General features: G+C 43.8%; 1 protein-coding gene across 1 annotated transcript in view; it reads right to left on the bottom strand.

Moving 5' to 3' along the window:
* The window catches only part of PKD1L1 (polycystin 1 like 1, transient receptor potential channel interacting), a 446,216-nt gene that overhangs the window by 193,942 nt on the left and 231,525 nt on the right, over positions 1-20,749 (bottom strand). The window contains exons 30-32 of the mRNA XM_029587088.1: positions 16,971-17,048; positions 12,798-12,940; positions 588-708 (exon numbers count right to left, since the gene is read on the bottom strand). Of these exons, the coding sequence (XP_029442948.1) occupies positions 588-708; positions 12,798-12,940; positions 16,971-17,048 (342 nt within the window). The remainder of the gene's footprint in view (positions 1-587; positions 709-12,797; positions 12,941-16,970; positions 17,049-20,749) is intronic.

Below are 20,749 nucleotides of genomic sequence, written 5' to 3' on the forward strand. Positions count from 1 at the left end.
CTATTAGAAATGTGGTTTATGTATAAGCAATATCATCCAACAGGGTACTCAACCAGACAAAACCACATTTCTTTTTTAAATAAGCTTTTTTTCAGGATATATTAAATTTATCTATCAGTATCAATTAAATTAAGTTAGTAAAGGCATTAGCAATCAATTCATAAATAATCTGAAATGATCAGTGGTCTGTTCTAAACAGAATAATGGGGCTAGAGGAAGTTCAACGTCATCAAGTACATCCCCTAGCCCCAGTCAAAATCCAGTATAGCTGGCATGGGATAGAATACAGCAAAGTTCAGGCTGTCTGCATACCTAACATAGAATGACATCTCAGCAGCTCAGTTCACATCATCGGTCACTCAACAGTTCACTCCTCATTAACCTAAGTGTAAGGCTCCATATGCCTTTGCCAGTTCATTAGGCTATCAAATCCCAGATGTGGACAGATGCTTTACCAAATAAGCCATCTCATATTAGTTTCCTAATCTGTAAATTGTTTACGGTAACCTAAAGTTTACATGATATGGGACTAAGTCAAACATGTAACAAACTTGACAGAGCAATGACTAGATGTTATAGCAACTTACCTTTAAAACCATGAATAGGATCACCAGCTGGCAAATTAAAGTAATACTGGATATCTCTCCCTTTGTACAATGTCTTTCTGGAGGAGTTACCTATTTGGTAACTGAATTCATAGTGCAGGTCCTATCCCAAAAGAGAACACACAAGACATAATTCTGCATCTTAGTAATATGAGGTCAGCAGCTGTTAACCACTTAAAAATCATCAGAACACATTTTATTATTTTAAAAGTTGGCTAGGTTTGCTCTTTTGTGAACCTAATCAAGATCAAGAAAATATCATCTCTATCCACTTATGAATTATGCCCACCTCTATTTTCTTTTGCTAGGTTTTCTCATTGTTGCTTTGTTGCATTTCTATCTACACACATATATATACATTTATATGTAGAGAACTCTAGTGGACCTCGTCTTGAAAGAACACACCATTCGGGTGTGTTCAATAATAATCGGGTAGGTAGATCTACAACAATACAAGTGGACTGCTGGTTGGTTGCTTCTTTCTACTAAAAAGAGAGGGAAACATCTAGAAAAAGTGTGGATTTTTTAGTTAACCTTAGAGGAGGTAAGATGGAGTTTTCCTACTCCTGGGTTTGCGCCTTTTATTTAAAAAGGAGTACTATATGACCTTTAGGAGTAAGCTCTGGGTCAGGAAAAAGAAATGGTAACTCATCTCTTTTGAGAAATTGATTTTTTTTCCTTCTCTTTGACAATTACTTTGGAGGAAGTTTAGTCTACCCTTCACCTTGCTATTGTTTTTGAAAGTCTGGATTATTTTGTTTGATGTGGCAACTAAATTCCCCATGGCCTAGGGAATTTAGTCACTAGCAGAGATAAAAGAGCTTTTAAGAAGTCTCTCACTCGGAGAAACTGAAGAACCCATCAAAGGTCAATATGAGGAGTGGATTTACATTCATTCCTGGGAGAAGGAGCGAAAATGGAGGAAAGGAGAACTGTTGCTCCTATCCAGTGTTAACCAGCACATATCATCAGGATATACTGGAGGACTTTGGATAAGGAGTAGTATGACAAGTGGGATTGTGTCGTATGCCATCTAAATTTAGTGAAAGACCCTTTTCTATCAATTCTGGGAGCGCCAAAACTACCCCGGCAATTGGAAAGGGATGTGGGACATAAAAACATCTAATTAAGCCATCAGTAAAAAGTCTCAGATTTAGTGGAAGAAGATTATATAATGGACTATATTTAACAAGGACTTGTAAAATGTTATTTTTCTTCATTTATAATCAACTATCAGTAAAGTTATGTTGAAAACTACATTCATCAAACAGTGTGATTATTATTGAATATCTTTAAAGACTTTTAAAAAATACTCATGGCCTTGGAGATCAGTATCTCTTTCTGCCCCCACCTCTACCCTGACAGGGAATCCTGGAAATAAAGGGGTTACAAGCAATGATTAATGAAAAAATGTTTATGAAATGAAATTACATTAAAAACAGGTACGGATCAGATTACATGAAAAATACAACCGCCACAAGTAGCACAGAGTGAGTCTTCCTTGTTTGCATAAATAACAATCTTACAGTAGTGTATTGTTCAAAGATAAAAGAGCTTCTTTCAAAAAATCAATTAACAAACAAAAGTGCGGAATCCATGCACAGGATATAGCAACGAAGAACGTGAAACAACTCTTCTAACCCCGACAGAAGGCCTTAACGTTTCATCGGTAAATGGTTTCATTAGGGGGAGAATACCAAAAAGTGTCACAGTTATTTAAGTAGGAATGTCATTAGCATCAATCAATTATTAAAAGGAAATTTAACCATGGGGTGATGTTAACAAAAATGTTGGATTTGTTTCAAAGGTATTTCGATATCCGAGTCTTCATTGCTCCCGAAGTTGCGGGGGAAATCATACAGAGGCTTTTTCTGTCACTTCTGTATTTAACTATATATGTAGAGCCACTAGAATCGTGGTAGGGTGCCAAAGTAACCATCCACATAACATTCATTGTTATGATCTCACAGCACCCATGCACTGCTGATCATTCTGCTAAACCAGGTACTGAATCTCCAATGAAGACACCTTGTCTAAATTCGACAGGTAATCAAACATATAACTTACTGGTTGCAGTCTTGAGATGGGAGGGAAGAGGAGAGGATGATCTCAGGTTCAGAGTACTGACTTCAGAGCTGAAATAGATTGTTTCATCCATCGGTCGCAGACAGCTGCGACCGCTCTGCCTTACCTCTTTTCTCTCCTTTTCCTCCTCCTTGGGCAGGATGGCTACCTCCGGTGCCAAGTGCCGAGGGCCTCGGCGTCTCCAGATTAGCATGGGCATTCCAGTCCGCTATGCTCACTCCTGTGGCCTCCTAGGGCATGCACGCGCACACATCTCCTACGCTCAAATACGCTCGGGGGCGTTCCCACCGCATGACGTCAATATCTCTGGGTATTTAAAGGCTCCGCTTCACTACCACCTTTGAGTTAGCAAGGACTTCGGTTTAGCTACTCTGACCGCTCTAAGCTTCACGCTTAGACGCCGCTCTACACTCCAAGGGCCTCACTCCTTTAGAAGCTCAAGACACCCGCTCCTCGGGGGTCTCTCGCTTCCATCACCCTTCTACTAACTGAGACAACCATTCCTTGAGGGTCTCTCTCTCTTATTCTTTCAGGATCTCCGGACTATCAGGTACTCGCTCCTCGAGGGCCTACCAGTCTATGTATCCTGTACCACGGACCTTCGGTCCCACCATCTCACTACCAGGAAGACGCCTACACTCCTGTGAGTACCTCTACGATCCGGTGCTCCAACTCCACCTAGCAGACTCAGCGTTACTCGCACCGCGAGTCCCCACCTCTCTTGAACATCTGGTTGAGATTCTACATCTGAGAGTGTTGAACGTATTGACACTTCATGGACCTCAGTGCCTTACCTTCCTGCTTCATACCATCTATCTACAGCAATACAATAAAGCCTTCCATTCATTCCGTGTCTGTTATCTGAGTTTAGCCTATCGCTGTGGTTCCCCACGGGGCCCCTCCTCATGGGCGAAGTCATCTCCACAGCGACCAAGGGTCCACAATGCCACAAACACAACAGATTGCTAACTCCATGGACTCGGCTCAGCTCACAGCCCTGCAGGCCATCCCTGGCCTAGGGATCACGGAACAACAAAAGTCATTGGAGAGCCTAGCTACTGCCTTCAATCAGTTACATGCTCAACTGAATTCTTAGCTCCTTCTGTGAACGAATTGCTGTCCCCAGTGGTAACCTTCAAGACCACTGTACCTTTATCCATACCTACCCGCCTTGCGGGTGAAGCCAAGATGTGCAGAGGGTTTGTTAATCAATGCAGCATGCATTTTTCATTACAGCCTACCCTCTTTCTCACTGAAGCTTCCAAGACCACCTACATCCTATTGTTCCTAGAAGGACGAGCCCTGGCCTGGGCCTCACCATTATGGGAACGTGAAGATCCTATTCTGAATGACTTACCAGGATTCCTAAAACTTTATAAGTCTGTTTTTCATGACCCGGCTCGCCAGACTGTCGCTGGATCTGCTTTGCTCAATCTTCAGCAAGATAACAAGATACTTACAGACTTAGCAATTGAATTTAAGATTTAGCATCTGAATTACATTAGGACCCTGGATGCTTACGTGCCATATTCATGGAGGGCCTCAACTCTTGCATAAAGGATGAGTTAGTGGCTCGTGATTTGCCTGATACCCTTGAGTCTCTGATGGAATTGGCTGGGAGAATTGACCACCGCATCCGCAACCGAACTCTGGAGGCAAAGAGTCCACGAAAGTCTACGGTGGGGGCTAACCATCCTAAACCTGTGCCAATTGCTTCTAGTTTACCGTCTGCATCCTTAGAGGAAGAAGAGCCTATGCAGTTAGGCCCTAGCCACTTAACTTCCAAGGAGAAACGTTTCCGCAAGCGCATGGGGTTATGCATGTATTGTGGCCAATCGGGCCACGCAGTCCAAAGCTGTCCCATCTGTCCGGGAAACCGACGGGCCTAGGATCTGTAGGAGGACTTCTCCTGGGCCTAACCTCTCCTACTCCTCCATTATCCTTACCAGTATCACTGCTCTGCGGAGGTCTTGAATTTCAGACTCTCACTCTCATTGACTCCGGTGAAGGAGGTAATTTTATTCTGAAGCGCTTAGCTGAACCTCTACGGATTCCTACCACACCAATAGCTAAGCCTCTGCTATTGTCCTCTATCCATGGAGAACCACTTCCTGGAGAAGTTTCATTGACCACCCAGGCCATTGGCCTGCGCACTGGAGCTCCACATTCAGAATCCATTTCATTTCTAGTTTTGGAAAAAGCCTTGCATCTGGTGGTATTGGGGCTGCCTTGGCTTCAAGACCATATGCCACAATTTATTTGGGCCATGTTAGAACTGTCCCGGTGGGGACCAGACTGTCATGGTCGGTGTCTTGCGGAAGTTTCACCGCTCATTTGCATGCCCACCACTCCTTTGGTACCTGGCTTACCTCCACAATACGCCTCCTTCCAGGATGTTTTCTCAAAACAAGCAGCTGATGTTCTTCCACCGCAGAGTTTTGACTGCACCTAATTCAGATCCTCCCAAGGGAAGAGTTTATCCTCTGTCAGTAGCTGAAACTAAAGCGATGTTTACCTGCATACAAGAAAATCTACAAAAGGGATTCATCAGACCCTCCAAATCTCCTGCCGGTGCAGGCTTATTTTTCGTAGGGAAGAAAGATGGCACCTTACGCCCCCGCATCAACTACAGGGGTCTGAATGAGATTACCATCAAGAACAGGTACCCCCTGCCTCCATCAATGAAGATACATAATGCATTTCATGTATCTCTATTAAAGTCAGTGATGCTGTCCGAATTCTCCAGGAAAATCCCAGAACCTAGCCGTCTGGATACTGAAGATGACATCGAATATGCTGTAGACGACATCCTTGATGTACATAAAAGAGGCAAGACATGGGAATATCTCATCTCATGGGTGAACTATGGCCCAGACGATAAACTCCTGGGAACCACACACCAACATTATAGATAAAGAGCTGGTATGTCAATTCCATCTGGCACACCCACGAAAACCCAGACCACCTGGAAGAGGTCTTGGAGGGGGCCCTTTGAAGGGGGTACTGTTGCGTCCGTCGGTCACAGATGGCTGCGACTGCCTCTGCCTTACCTCTTTTCTCTCCTTTTCCTCCTCCTTGGGCAGGATGGCTGTCTCCGGTGCCGAGGACCTCAGCGTCTCCAGCTTCGCATGGGCGTTCCAGTCTGCCATGCTCACTCCCATGGCCTCCTAGGGCACATGCGTGCACTTCTCCTACGCTCAAATACACGTCATGGCGGGAACCTTGGCGTCCCCACTGCATGACATCAATACCTCCGGGTATTTAAAGCCTCCACTTCGCTACCACCTTTGAGTTAGCAAGGACTTCTGTTTAGCTACTCTGACCGCTCTAAGCTGCATGCTTAGATGCCGCTGTACACTTCAAGGGCCTCGCTCCTTTAGAAGCTCAAGACACCCGCTCCTCGGGGGTCTCTCGCTTCCATCACCCTTCAGGTCCTCTACTAACTGAGACAACCGCTCTCTCTTATTTTCTCTTATTCTTTCAGGATCTCTGGACTATCAGGTACTCGCTCCTCGAGGGCCTATCAGTCTATGTATCCTGTACCACGGACCTTCGGTCCCACCATCTCACTACCAGAAAGACGCCCACACTCCTGTGAGTACCTCTATGATCCAGTGCTCCAACTCCACCCACCAGACTCGGCGTTACCCCTTACCTTCCTGCTTCATACCATCTATCTACAGCAGTACAATAAAGCCTTCCATTCATTCCGTGTCTGCTGAGTTTAGCCTATCGCTGTGGTTCCCCACGGGGCCCCTCTCCGTAGGCGGAGTCATCTCCACAGTGACCAAGGGTCCACAATGCCATAAATACAACATAGTTCTTGTAGAAATTGTACTAGAGATTTAAGTACAAATACTGTATGTGTCTGGTAATATCAGGTTCTGGTACCTGTTTTGACTCCTTTTCCCCACCGTGGCTTGACTCAGAGGCTGGGGTTTTCACAGGCTTGAATTTTACCTTGTCAGGGGATAAAGCCTGATATGTTGGACACTGTCGCACTCTGTGCATCTGATGGTTGCTTTACAGTCATTTTAAATAGTTCTATATTCACCTTCAAAGGTTTCTCCCTGAAACCTCGACATTTTCAGAGAGGATGAGATTTCTTGTGCATTGGGCATTGTCGATTTGGATCCTCAGTTTTATCTGTAGCAGGAAGAGAATCAGAGGATGTGGATGCTGTGGGAGACATCTCTGTCTTATGCACAGATATAGGTTTCCTGATATTGCCATACTTCCTGGCTGGCCTCTCATTCAAGAAATAGTTTGTCTTATTGGCTTCAGGAATATCGAAATAGAAGCTAGGATCATCTCCTTTTTGCCAGGTTTCGAATGAATTTGGTAAAGACTTCAAAAGGAGGATATTTTTCTTTTCTCTTCTTTATATTTTGTTCCATATGATAACCATTTCTCCCTTAGGTCATATGTCAGTTTTCCAATTTGAACCTTGTGCCTTGTGGTGTGTCCAAAAAAAGGAGAGAGCTCTGTTCGGCTTTGGCTGCTTCCAGCTCTTGGAGGAGGTCTCCTACTTCTTGTAACATATGGTTGTCTTTACTGAGTATTCTAGGGAAATTGTCCAATCTTTCATGCAGTGAATTCTCAATAGCAACCAAGTTGCCATAATATTGTTCGAGTCTTTCCTATATCTCACTCAATCCTTTAAAAGAATCAGACAGATGTGAATTTTTCAATCCCTTCACAGGCTCCACTGGTTCATTTCCCAGCCATTTCAACATCAAATTCATATTTTCCTTTGAGGTGAGATTCATATCTGATATGGCATCCTGGAAGTCAGCTTTCCACATCCTGTAGCTTTCAAGATGGTCTTTGAACTTTGTAAGACCTGCAGTTAGGAGGTCTCAGTGAGTCATTTACCTTGCTAGATCTGCCCTGTCTGAAATCTCGGGCTGGGTAGCAAAGGGCATTTGTGACTGATGGCTTGCTTTGATGTCGTTGCACAGTGGTGTGGGGTGTAGCTGCTCAGACACCTCCTGTTTCATCACAGGGGGTTTAATAGATCCTTTCCCTGACAGCAGCTGCCCAATCCTTCCTTGCGCCAAGCCTCTGCCGAGCACCAGAATCTGTAGCTGAAGTGAAACGTCTCTTTTGGTGCATATACCTGTTACCTGAGCCTGAACTGGTGCATCCATATGAGGGTGAGTGTGTGGACCTCCATGGTGGCAACTGGCATCTATGGTGTGCTGCACTTTGGAATTGCTTCTATCCGGCAAAATAGATTCTGGTGAAGAAAGACGTGTTTCCCCAACTTATGTGTAAAGTTGCACTGGATTCTTCTGGATCAAGTTGAGCTAATGCACTCGAAATGTGCTGTGGTATGAGCTGAGCAGAGTTTTTGAAGGTGATATGGCTAAGCTAGCTCTCCCCACTGTCTTGCCTTGTAATTGCTTCAAGAGCTTTGACCTAGGCCTCAAGGGCAGATGCTTTCTTTTCTTGCTGCAGCATTTCAATAGCAGGTACTTGAGGTTCTTGTGGTCAGTCTATACCGTGATCTGATGCTGCGCTCCCTCGAGCCAGGGGCGCCACTCATCGAAGGCCAGTTTAATTGCCAGCAATTCCTTATCCCCGATTCCATAATTACGCTCTGCCGGGGAGACGCGTCGGGAGAAGAAGGAGCATGGGTGCATGGTGTGATTGGCTGAATGCTGGCTGGATATCCATGCTGTAACAGCATGTTTATAATATATTAGTACATTATATCATCCAGAAATTTATTTTTTTATTATTTAGTAGATGCCCTGTCGTTTACAATAAAGTTGTTTAGACATGATTGACACTTGCTTGAGGATGTGACGTCACTTAGTTTTCGCGCGTTTTTTTTTTAGTACAACCTATATAAACAAAGCTAAAGAAGCTATGTGCTTTCAAATACTTTAAGCAGTGATTCCTGCATTGGCAAATTTTTGATTTGGAAGGAAAAACCTTTATAATATAATGGTTTGTTATAGAGGTTATGTTTGATTTCTATTAACAGTCGTACTGATAATAATATTTAGTTGGACAGTGACAGCAATAAGAACGTTTCTTAATTACAGCAATACTTTGGCTGTTTAAGTCTATGTAATGGGTACAACTATATTGATAGTAATATTTATATGACAAGTAGTACTTACAGCCATACTGACCACAGTGACTTAGATCGATGTTTAAAATGGAGTTCAGTGAATAATTATGGATATTACTGTCGCCCCCTTTTGTTTTGTTTTTTTTTAAATAAATTGAGTAATTGTTTACATATTCTTAAGCGGGGACACAGAAAATCTAGCATCTAGACTGACATACCTCATTTATGAAGCAGTGTGAGTGGCTCGCATAACTAAGGTAATTATTTTGACCTTCTAAAAAAATTTTGTCGGTGTAGCTTTAGTCCGGTTTTTTCTTGTTGTTGGTTTAATAAAGGCAGTATAATCATAAGTGTCTTAGATCGTATAAGAACTTTAGATTAAGAATTTCGATCTTTTTTTCCTTCTTTTATGGTGTCTTAACATACGCAAGCTATATCCTTGTATAATATACAGTCTAATTAATAATTTTTTTTGGAGCATATTTAGATGGCAGATATAGCTTATGGAATATAATATTTTTTTTTGTCTTGTTAAAAAATTTTTTTAGCTTGTTAAATTATGGTTTGTCTGGCTATATGATTTAGTTATGCCCCATTTTTTGTCTTTCTAATTATGTAAGATTCAATTGTATATTTAGGCTTTGGTTTGCTACCCTATTGCTACAGAAAAGAATGTTTATGTAGCAACTTGAGGTAAAATTTTGTTTATAATTTTTAAAACTATACATATGGATTTGTAATTTTAATGTTTGTTTCAAAATTTTTTTTAATTTTCATATTTTAATTTTTAGCCCCTGATGCAGCCTTATTGGACGAAACTCGGCCGGAGTCTGGCTCTCTAATAGAATATATTAATAACATCTTCCCACGGCATAAGGTTGTCCCTTTGTTGTTTTTTGCCTTGGCTACGTGGGACCGCCTTCCGATTTGTTTTACTGGGAGTTTCCCAGACAGAGTGGACAGGAGGGTACTGTGTGGCCCAGTTGGCCGCAATACATGCAGAGACATGATCTCTGACGTCTACGCTTCTCCTTCGAGGAAAGATGGCTGTGGCCCATTTGCATCGGTTCTGCTTCTTCGGTGCGTGGGGTACCTGAAGCCGTTCTCTTAGATCTTCTAGTCTCGTGTGACTGTTCACGAAAATGGCGGTCAGTGAAGTCAATAAGGGAATCCAATGCCTCAGGGAGTTCTTGTGCTGGTACATGGGCTCAGGCCTTCGAGCAATATAGCACACAGGCAGCCCAGGTCACAGTGTAATTCAGAGGAAAGAGTCCTAAACTCAATGACATAATCGGTCAGAGATCTGGAACCTTGTTGCAGATGCAGGAGCGTAGATTCAGAAATGGCCTTTTGACCTGGGTTGTCGAATTCAGAGCGAAATAGAGAGAGGAAGCCCGACAGGTCCTGAAGAATAGGATCTGTTCATTCCCAGTGGGGTGATGCCCAGGCCAATGCTTTCCCATCCAAGAGGGATAGGATGTATGTCATCTTGGAAACTACATCAGGGAAATATGCAGGTTGAAGAGAAAAGAGCATGCTGCTCTGGTTCAAGAAGCCCCTACATAATAAGGGGTCACCTACGAAACGAGGAGGTGCTGGCAAGGGCACTGTAGGCCAGAAGGATGACGCATGTGAAGCAGAACTGGGCTTGGCAGGCGTTGAGGCAGACTCCAGCCGATTGTTCAATTGGTTTATGGCATTAGCCAAAGTCTCCAGAATCTTTTGTTATTCTGTAATTCGCTGGGCTAATCCAGGGATGGCCTGGGTCACCGAGACCTGTGCCGGATCCATGGACTTGGCATTCTGTTAGGATTTGTGAGTATGTGGACCCTGGGCCAAGGTGCGAGATGGCACTGCCCACGGGGAGGAGCCCCGTGAGCCTCACCGTCGGGAGGCGAGGTCTCAGCTGTGATGTGCACAGGACAACAGATGGTGGAGAGGAAGAGTAGAGATGAAGGGCTGAGGTAGCCAGAGAGAGTGACTCCATGTGGTGGAGCCACAGAATGCACTGACATCCCCGAGAAGCGGGGAGCGTGGCAGAGACACACACAGATGCTGAGGTGTACCAAGTCTGTGAAGTGGAGTATTCCCACGAAGGAGTCCTCTTGTAGTAAAGAGTCGGCAGTGGTCCGCGGAGCAGGGTACACCAATGAGGGTCCTTGGTAGGGATGGCATGGCAATGGTCCACAAGCGGGGTACGCTGAGGAGAATTCCTCTGTAGCAATAGTACAGCAATGGTCCGCAGAGCGGAGTACACCGAAGAGGGTTCCTCTTGTAGCAGTAGTATGGCAATTGTCCACAGAATGGGGTACACCGAAGAGGATTCTTCTTGTAGCAATCTTTAAAGATGGCGCCGGCCATCCAGTGCTCCTACCATGTGACAGGGGCTTGCCAATGGCACGGACACCCTGTCACATGGTAAGGGCAAAGGGCCATCGGCGCCATCTTTATGATTGGCAGCTGACGGCCCGAGAACGGGAGATCGCTCCCGGGACCACCACTAGACCACCAGGTAATTTAAAAATATTTTGGGGTGATCGGGAGAGTGGGAGAAGCTAAGGGGTCATCTTTAAAGGGTCGGGTGGGTTTTTTTTTTTAATCGGGCCATCGGCGCCATTTTTGAGTGGCAGCCAAAATGGCGCCGATGGCCCGAGAGCGGGAGATCGGTCCCCGTGCCCCCACTGGACCACCAGGTACTCATAAAAAGTTTTGGGGGGGGTTCGGGGGGTGGGGGAAGGTAAGGGATTAGTTTTATAGGGTCGCGGTGGGTTTAAGGGTTGTTTTGGTGTGCCGGTTTTCCCGCCCTCCCCCCAAATAACTCCCATTAGTGGACACTAATGGGAGTAACGATTTTTCATGATAAATCGTGAAAATTTCTATTGTATAACGCACTGTACCGATTTTTGATGATTTAAAAAATATCGGACGATTTTTTTAAATCGTCAAAAAACGATTCACATCCCTACTTCTTAAGGTAAATTTTTCTTTTTCTTTCTTCTTTGCTGTAATTCTTAACACTATTCTAGTGTGTGGGATAGTGTCCGCATCTGCTAGGAGACGGAGAGATACTGAAGAGCTGAGGTTACTGCAGGGGTATATCTAGAGTGACGTCAGCTTTGAAATCTTACTCCGTCTCCCATCTGCTAGCAGAAGAGCACATAACCCACTGGTCCTGAGTCCATCTGGCTACACGCTAGGAAACAGTTTCTGTCTCCTTTAGAAAGGCTTCATACTTCCATTGAGCCTTATAGTGTCCCCTGGATATGCAATGAATTTTTGTCTCCATTGCTGTACTAGCCTCATTTCAAGGAATTCTAATGGTAATTTTTTTTTATTTTTATTCTAGAAACACTTGTGGGTCCCTCCTGAAGCAGCCCCACTGGTGAAACATGGCCATGTCAGGGGACTGAATTGATGTAAATACCTAGCATAATAAATCAGTTCAGCTAGCATTTTGAAGCTTTCAATAGTGTTTTTTGACAGTCAAAAGATTGAACAGGACTTAATTACATTTTACACATCTTCACTTACATTAACTTTTTATTTTTACTATAGTTTTTCTGTCATCGCCTGTTTTTGTTTTATTTGTTATTTGTTATTATTTTAGTGAAGGTCAGGGGTACAAGTAGATAATTTGTTTGACAATTTTATTGTTTTCTAATTATTACATTGCCTTATTTCCTGGAGTTTAGTAAATATCCTGTCATTAAAAGTTTTTTTTATATGCCAAACAGTAAATGTTGCTAACTTTGGGGCTATGAATTATTTACAAACAGCTTAAACAAACTGCCTAGCTCCCCATCAACCACCACCACCACCACCCCTGGGAATTCAGCTTCTACTGTTATGTCCAATTCAGGCCCAACATGCTGATCACAGAGACCTCTGATACTGAAAATTACATCTGCTGAACCAGCTGCCAGTACAAAATAATTCATCCAAGGTTGAATGTCATTGGCCAACACATTTAGAGAAAAATCAATACTCCTTAAAAAAAAATGTAACTCGATTGTGTGTATACATACCTCTTTCCCTGAAGTGCAGAAGATGCTAAAGACTGTATAAATCTCAAAACCATCCTTGGGCTGCACTTGGCAAGTCATCCCTTGCGGAATCTCATTGACAGTGAAATACAGCTGAGCTTTCCCCAATGAGCTCTGGTTTGAGGCTACGAAGACAAAGCGGACAACTCAGAGGGAACAATATGCAAGATGCTGTATCCACTCAGTGACCCCCGGTCATGTCACAGTTAAAGGAAACAGTGAGGGCTGGAGTTCAGGAGATATGAGGTTTGCAAATTATCAATATTAAGAAACTGATTTTAGGCACTGCTTGACTGCAGCACAGCAGACAACCCAAGTCTCCTGCATCTTCCAGAAGGCTCCCTGGCTACTCCCCCTTCTACATTATTTATTCGGTCTTCCTAATTCCATTAGGCCCATAGCCACTGCTCCTTTATGCAACAGTAGCATAGAAGCTCACATCGCAGGGACAAGAATAGAGTGGGTGCATACCCATTATCCCCACAGACGCTCCACCTCCTCCTTCCGGATGCATACTTCTGATTTGGGGGCCTACCTATCAAAGTATATTAAATATGCGCATAAAGCCTTTAGTGAACTGCATATTAAAAACAATGCTAACATGGGCATGAAAACTGCACTTTAATGCATGCATTTAATGAAATACAACTATACTTTGCGGTGTAGTTACATTTTTGCATTAATGACTGCGCTAACACATGACAACACACTGATGCAAGCACATAACATTTTAATGATCTGGTTGACATAACTGCATATTAATCAGCTCATTTAAATTTTAATGCAAAATCCGCAATCATTTTTTAAAAATCTAGATTACCATTAACGCTGTTTTAAAGTTTATTCAGTGATGATGCAGGCATTTAATGAATGTTATCGTCGCTTATTGACTAGGCCTCTTGTAGATTTAACACCATGGAGACATGGTAGAGGGGCAGCTGCAGGGACAGTGAGAACATGTATGCTATCTATTCCTGTGTCCACTGCTGCAGGTGATCTCGATTCCCCAGGGATAAGAAAAAGACAGGCATTGATAATCAGCCTAGAAAGGATGGAAGAGGAGAAAGAGATAAGAGGGGGAAAGATCAGAGGAACTGTGACGGGGAAGGGGTAAGAGTGGAAAATTGAGGGCTTGGAAAAGGATGAGAACTGGGTGAAAGAGCTTGGAGTGGTGTGAAGAGGGGGGAGAGAGAATGAAGGAAGATAAAGAAATCGGACTCAGGGCTGGGAATGAATGAGAGAGGGGGAATAAAATTTGGGAAGAGAGTAAGAGATTGGAGAAAATATAAGGTAAGAATGGGGATGAGACAAACAAGGAAGATGGTGAGAGAATGAGGAAATGGCCCAGGAGGGGGTAAAGCCAGTGATGAAGGAGACGGGGCCAGGCAAGAAACAACTTTGATCTCTCAGAGCTGGGTGATAATGTGCACTCCTGAAGCAAGCGGTGCAGGCCTCTGGTTAGCTATAGCCAATCAGTTGTCTGTAAGATCTACTGACCAATCAGAGGTGCCCAGAAGCAATAGGCATCAGCCCATCATGAGCCAGGCACCGCCCTCAATGCCTAAGTGGGACCCTGTTTTTGGCCTGTAAAATGATGAGTACTGGAACTTTGTAGGTAGGATCTCAATCAGAGAACAAGAGATGCTGAAAGCGGGGGACATCAGAGAAACAGACCATGACAGCACAGAGACCTGCCCTGCTGGTAATCAGTTGGCCCTGATCTAATCTGCAGCTGAATTCAGATAACAGACCTGGGAGGGGTAAGATGTTTTTGCTTAAGAATATGAAGTTGACCACTAGGGTACTGAGCAAAGAAGCTGTGCAAAGCATTATAGTCATATTTAGCAATATACCTTATATGACTCATCATTTCATATTAAGTAAGTAAAGAGATCAAGAAGTGGGAGGTTGCCAGAATGGATTATGTTAGTGAAGGTATATAGTGATCCCAAAGAGTTTCCAATTAGTCAGTTTGTTAGCAGAGAAACACACAAGCAAGCATAGAAATGCTGAGTGCAAGACAGCAACTGTAGATCTAAGGCAGAGATCTGTAGGTTCTCTCAATCTCCCAAATCACTCAAATACAAATACAAAAAGGTTTAAGGAGGGGAACGTAAGCCTAGAGCTTTCCAGTCCTATTTATTTTAAGGTTGTAGGGTTAAGGACTTAAGAAGAGTGAGTGTCCCCAGGTAGTGGAAGAGAGCTTTCACTCATAGGGGTTTCTCAGGAAAGGAGGGAGTCCTATCTCTGAGCTTAATCTTAAGAGATTTCCACTCTCGAGATACCAGCAATCTGCTATGATTTATCAAGGAGAAGGAGTGTTACACTGACTTTCCTGATTATTGTAATTTGGTGCCCACATGAGATTTCACAACTGGGGAGAAGCGGAGTCAGTGCTAGCCAGGTACAGAAAGGAACAGGAGAGGAGGCTGTCCTGCAATGGAGCAATGCAGCCAGTGGACTTCAAGTTCCAAGGATTATTCTAGGCAGCCTGGAAACTCTCAGAGCCTGATCAGTAGGAGGTCCTGCAACAGAGAAGGGGATCCTGTTTGTGTAGCTTGTGAGTGGGAAAATGGACGAAACAGATTCATCTGAAAGAAAATGTACAGTCGGCCAGATTGCCACAGTGGAAGAGATTCTATTTCAGTAAAGGTTTAAATTGGAGCACAAGTCAGTGTGTGGAGAGTTTATTCATGTCCAAGAGTATCATCCCCAAGGACCTAAAAGTGAATAGACCTACACCTGTTCTTCCCCCTTCACATGAAGATGAAAGAGGGGGTTACATAAGGATTTCGACCTCTGGTTGATATGAAAGATACCACAAGGGTGGGATGGGGGGCAGGGAGACAGAGAGCTTAAGAAAAAGTAGAGAAAGCAGAGAGCAATCTTGGTCAATGACATTAAAAAATGGTCAAGATCTGGAAACATGGGTGAAACAAAGAGAAGGTGAGCACAGACTGAAGTGGTGCACCATAGCTGGCAACCTTCATTTTGAAGATGCGTTAAATTAATCACTGCAGTGCTCACTTCCCTTTTTGATTTTGGGATTTGCATTTGAATTTGCCTTTTTGTTTGCACTGTAAGGGGCAGATTTTCAAAAGGTTACACGTGCCGGGCCCATAGCCCCGGGACGCGTGTAAGTCCCGTGGCTTGCAAAAGGGGCGGAGAGGGGGCAGGGTGGAGCGGTCCGGGGGCGGGGTCAGAGGCTCCAGGCACAGCATCCATTTGCCATTGTGCCGGGGATCGCGGGCTGTGGCTGAAGTAAGTTTTAAAACAAAAGAAGAAAAAGGTAGGGGGAAAAGGGCGGGGGAGGTAGGGGAAGGGAAGGGGAAGGTGGGGTGGGGGGTAGGGAACGGGGGAAGGCAATGTGGCTCAGCATGTGAAAGGTGCACAATTGTGCACCCCATTGTGCATGACACCCCCAATTTTATAGCATGCACGTGCCTGCGCGCGTAAATCCTTCCGGATTTACGCGCGCAGGCCTTTTAAAATCCGCCCCATTGTTTACTTAGGGAATAGCCGCTGCTATTAATTGCATCAGTAGCTTGGGATTTTCTTAGTGTTTGGGTAATTGCCAGGTTCTTGTGGCCTGGTTTGGCCTCTGTTGGAAACAGGATGCTGGGCTTGATGGACCCTTGGTCTGACCCAGCATGGCAATTTCTTATGTTCTTATACAGTTTTATACATCAAGATAGTGTGGTGAGGCAGCAGGCCAACAGATGTATTTTTATATTTTTTGATATATAAGTAGGGAGATGGGAAGCTAATGAAAAGTTGGACAGTGTGAAAGAAGGATAGTAGAATGGAAGTTGAGTGCAGGTGCCATATGACTATCAACCTGAGGGATCACATTGTTTTGGAAACAAATATTTTATTCCTTAGGATTTTAATCTACCTCAAGAAAATTTCTTAATTCCTGATGACTAATTTTATTCACAGACCCTGTCACAACTCACTCTGTCCTGAGATGTGAGTTGTGAGAGGCTGAAATATGATCTGAAAACAGTAGCCAGCATCATTCTGCCTAATCTAGAAGATGTTTGTATCAGTGAACGATATAATAATTTTAATTAATTATTCTTTCCCAATTAAGAACATTTTTTATTCACAAAGTCTTGAGACTAATTGTGGACCTCTAAACAGGGCACAGCTTACCTACAGAGACTTCCAGCATATACATCTTGTTCGGCTTCAGCACAAAGGGCTTAAATTTTACTTTGTCAGACAAAATACCTGAGACAGAGAAATGAAAAAGAAAAAGTCAAGAAGAGACCTGCAAATTTGGAAAACAAACTATTTCAATATGACTATTTTAAAAATCTAAAGAAGGGATCTGTGTGGTCTGAAAAGCTCCTTTCCTACAACTTTTCTATGGAGGTCTAATAAAATTTAGAAGAAAAACAGTTATGTTGCTAAATCAAAATTTTCCAAACTGTGCTGGAATGCATGGATACCATGGATACTGGGGTTGCCTGTGCACCTGGCAGGCAGGATAGTAGCGCCTGGGACCTACCCTGCTGTCCTTGGTGCGGGAGAGGAAACCCAGTCCCGCCGCACCACCACAATAGTGCTGGCTGCATGGTCTGATGGCTGCACTGACATAGCTGCCAGCACGAGCACGCCTCATGACTGGTCCTCGCAGGGGATGCTGACATCAAAGGAAGGCACTGTTGATGCGTCATAGATGCTGTCGGCATCAGCATGCCCCTCAATTTGCTGTGACGACAACTGGCATTCTGATATCACCTGAAGGTTGGCACTGGCACCAGTTTTAAAAGTTAGCTGCACCAGCCAAATTAACGTCCATTCCACCCCTTTAAGTTGATAATAATTATTCTTCTTTGTTACTCCTGTCAAAAACCAGAGGTCTCAAGAGTAGTTCTGGGGGGAGGAAGAGTAGCAAGGGCAGCCTTTTGGTTGGGGAATCCAAGAAAATCAACCAAGATCCACCCCCAACTCCACTCCAGCTGTCATTGCCAGTTTCTTACTTTATGTTTACAGTTTGTGTCATTGTTTATTATGTACATTCAGTCATGCAAATCATAGAGAATAATTATTCATTCCAAGACCAACCAATAAAAAGCTTGATGCTAGAAAATCAGACATAGTGGTCAAGGAGAAAATGACAAAAACGGCATTACTAATAGAAATGTCAGTATGAAGTGACTATTCTGTACTATGTATGGAGAGAGACGTTTATCAACTACCTGGAGGTGTAATCAGAGACCAAAAATATGTGGCCTAAAGATACAGAAACAGTTTTCTCTTGCCTAGGAAATGATGCACAGCAGCTGTCTCTCTCATGTATCCTCAGCTACACGCAGTTTATGTAATGGGTAAAATCCCTCAATCAATAACTAGGAAAGCCACACTAAAGGGTGACTCATGCTGTGGGTGCTAAGTTTGCTCAAAGAAATAACGAGGCTATAATGAGGACGTATCAGCTGGGGACTACAGTTCCTAAATCTCTCCCACATACCGTAAACCTACAGTCAAGTCACTTTATCTTCCTCCAGCTACTTGGATGTTCTAACCGAACAGTGACTGCATGCATGTGTCTACAGTATTTAAAAGGGTCCTTTTTGTCTTAGATCCTTTTCAGCATCCTACCCAGAGTTCTGATTTCAGATGCCATTGCCTCTATTTCTGGTCCCATAAATGTTGGGGGGGGGGGGGGGGGGGTTGCACTGTAGATCCTTCTCTCCTCTCAAAGCACAGCTGACATTTGGATTGCCCATATGACTTTTTGATAGCAATAAAACTGGACTGCTCATCTCTCCCTCTGTTCCCCCTCCCCATAAAAAGGGGCAAACAGATGACCCCCATTAAAAACAAACTTTTACAGTAACAATAAAGCACATGACTCTACCAGCTGTGTCCCTATGTTTTGCATTTTAACAGCCTGAAGTCAGGTTGGGAGTTAGTTGAAGGGAATTAGTTTCCCCTGCATAGTTTTTAAGTAATCAGGTCTCAGATATCAGCAACTGCTCCCCCTCCCCAGACCTGTTTTACCAGGGGGGTTCTTCCACACATTGCCCTGCGATTTGGAGGAATGGGGGTCCAGCTCATTGAAGCCCAGTGCCGAGGGCACAGCAGGGAAGGACGGGGATTTGATGAGGCTCATGGACTTCAAGCTCTCACTCCACAGAACCTCATAGTCCTGGTTCAGGTACAGGATCACCAGCTCGTTGGTGCCGAAGCCCTGGACGATTGCCCTGTCTTCTGCCACTTTCACCCTACCCTGGTCATGCTTGCTTGCCCAAGCAAGGAAAGAGTGAAAAACAAAGAGCTGATCAGTGTGAAAAAGCTGGAATCCATGCAATTCTCTATCAGTTTTAGCCTTGTTGATGCCTATACCCTTGCACTGATCTGCATATCGCACAAGACCATCATGATAATCCAGAAAGCCACGTGTGGCAGCACCAAGATTTCCTGGTCAGTACTGCTCAAAAGTTGGTAGGGCCAGGGCTCAGGTGGCCACCTCAATCTATGAGGTGGCCACCTGAGCCACCTCATAGATTGAGGTGGCTCAGGTGGCTCTATGAGAATAGGGGAGGGGCCAGAAAGCTCAAGTAAGAAAGAATGATTAAGGTCATGGCCTTGTACCAATGGTGCAGAAGATCCAGGGGTGCAACAGCACACAGGCCCTGCACATTGAGCCAGGAAGACATCCAGAGGGTCTGCTTATAATAGGAAGGGAAGCCGGCATCCTTGCTGTGCATGACAGCCTGCTCTCTCCAGCCAACCTCCGTGTCATCACCTCTGACCAGAGGCAGGCCTTTGATGAACAACATGACAGTCATGTGGGGCTTGATAGCACTTTTATAAGTAAGTAAGTGTATGGGCTATAGATTGGCTCCGGCACCCATAGTCTAGATTTCCTTGTCAGGTATCTATTAAAAAGCTGTGATCATTGGTATCCAATATGATCTTGTCTGTTTTGATTTTCTTACCTATCTCTATATAAAGTAGAGGGCGCCACTGCCAGGTGTGTCACAGGTGCTCGGTTTCTGCTTTTATATCTCTTTATTTTACCTTTTGTTTTCCTTTAATCAGCTTTGCATTCATATTTAAAGGGAATGGAATAATGGTAAGAAAAATTTGAAAATAAAGGATTTTTGTTATTGTTTGATCAATTTCGTGATGGTTTTTAATGGGCAAGGGAAAGGGGGGTAGCTCATGGTGAAGAAGGGCAAGAGAAAGGGGGGTAGCTCATGGTGAAGAAGGAGGCAGAGTTGTGGTGTGCCCCACTGCCATGGCTGATACCTATCAACAGTTTTCAAGTATAACTGGGGCTAGTGGTGTACAGTGACATTTATAACAGAGCATTCAATCTTGTTCCTTCAGTCTCCTCTCCCTTCTCATGCCCCACTCCCACCCCCAGTCTCCAGCAGTTTTGCTCCGTCAATGCCCTCTCCCAAGACATAATAGACAAATGAAACCCATATGGCATTAGGCCTATTGTAGCATGTAATGGATGTGGGCTTGGCCCTCAGAAAGCCATGAATAAACAATTACAAGATAATAAATCTCCCCTACCAAAAACAGCACTAACTGCCAGCACTTAAACAGAAACAACCCTGATGTAACAACCTGATGTAATATTTGCAGGCAACACTGCAAATATTACATCAGGTTCTAAAACACCAAAACATCTCCTATTTGGAAAACTGAACAAGCCAGGCTGCCTAAAATACTTATAAAATAAAAAATTAATGTACCTGAAAATATTGTACAAAAGCTATTAAAACTACATAGGCTCCTGTTTCAGATTTCAGATCAGAGACATTCACATTTAAAGATGGGTCATATATTGTCTCAATAGCTCACATACAATATTTTTGGATAATACCTACATAGATCCAATAAAAACTGATCATAGCCTGCCAAGAAAACAGTTTATCCGAAGAGGCAAATTTTCCATGTCAAAACAA

The sequence above is a fragment of the Rhinatrema bivittatum genome, chromosome 2, assembly GCF_901001135.1.
Source record: "Rhinatrema bivittatum chromosome 2, aRhiBiv1.1, whole genome shotgun sequence".
Lineage (NCBI taxonomy): Eukaryota > Metazoa > Chordata > Amphibia > Gymnophiona > Rhinatrematidae > Rhinatrema > Rhinatrema bivittatum.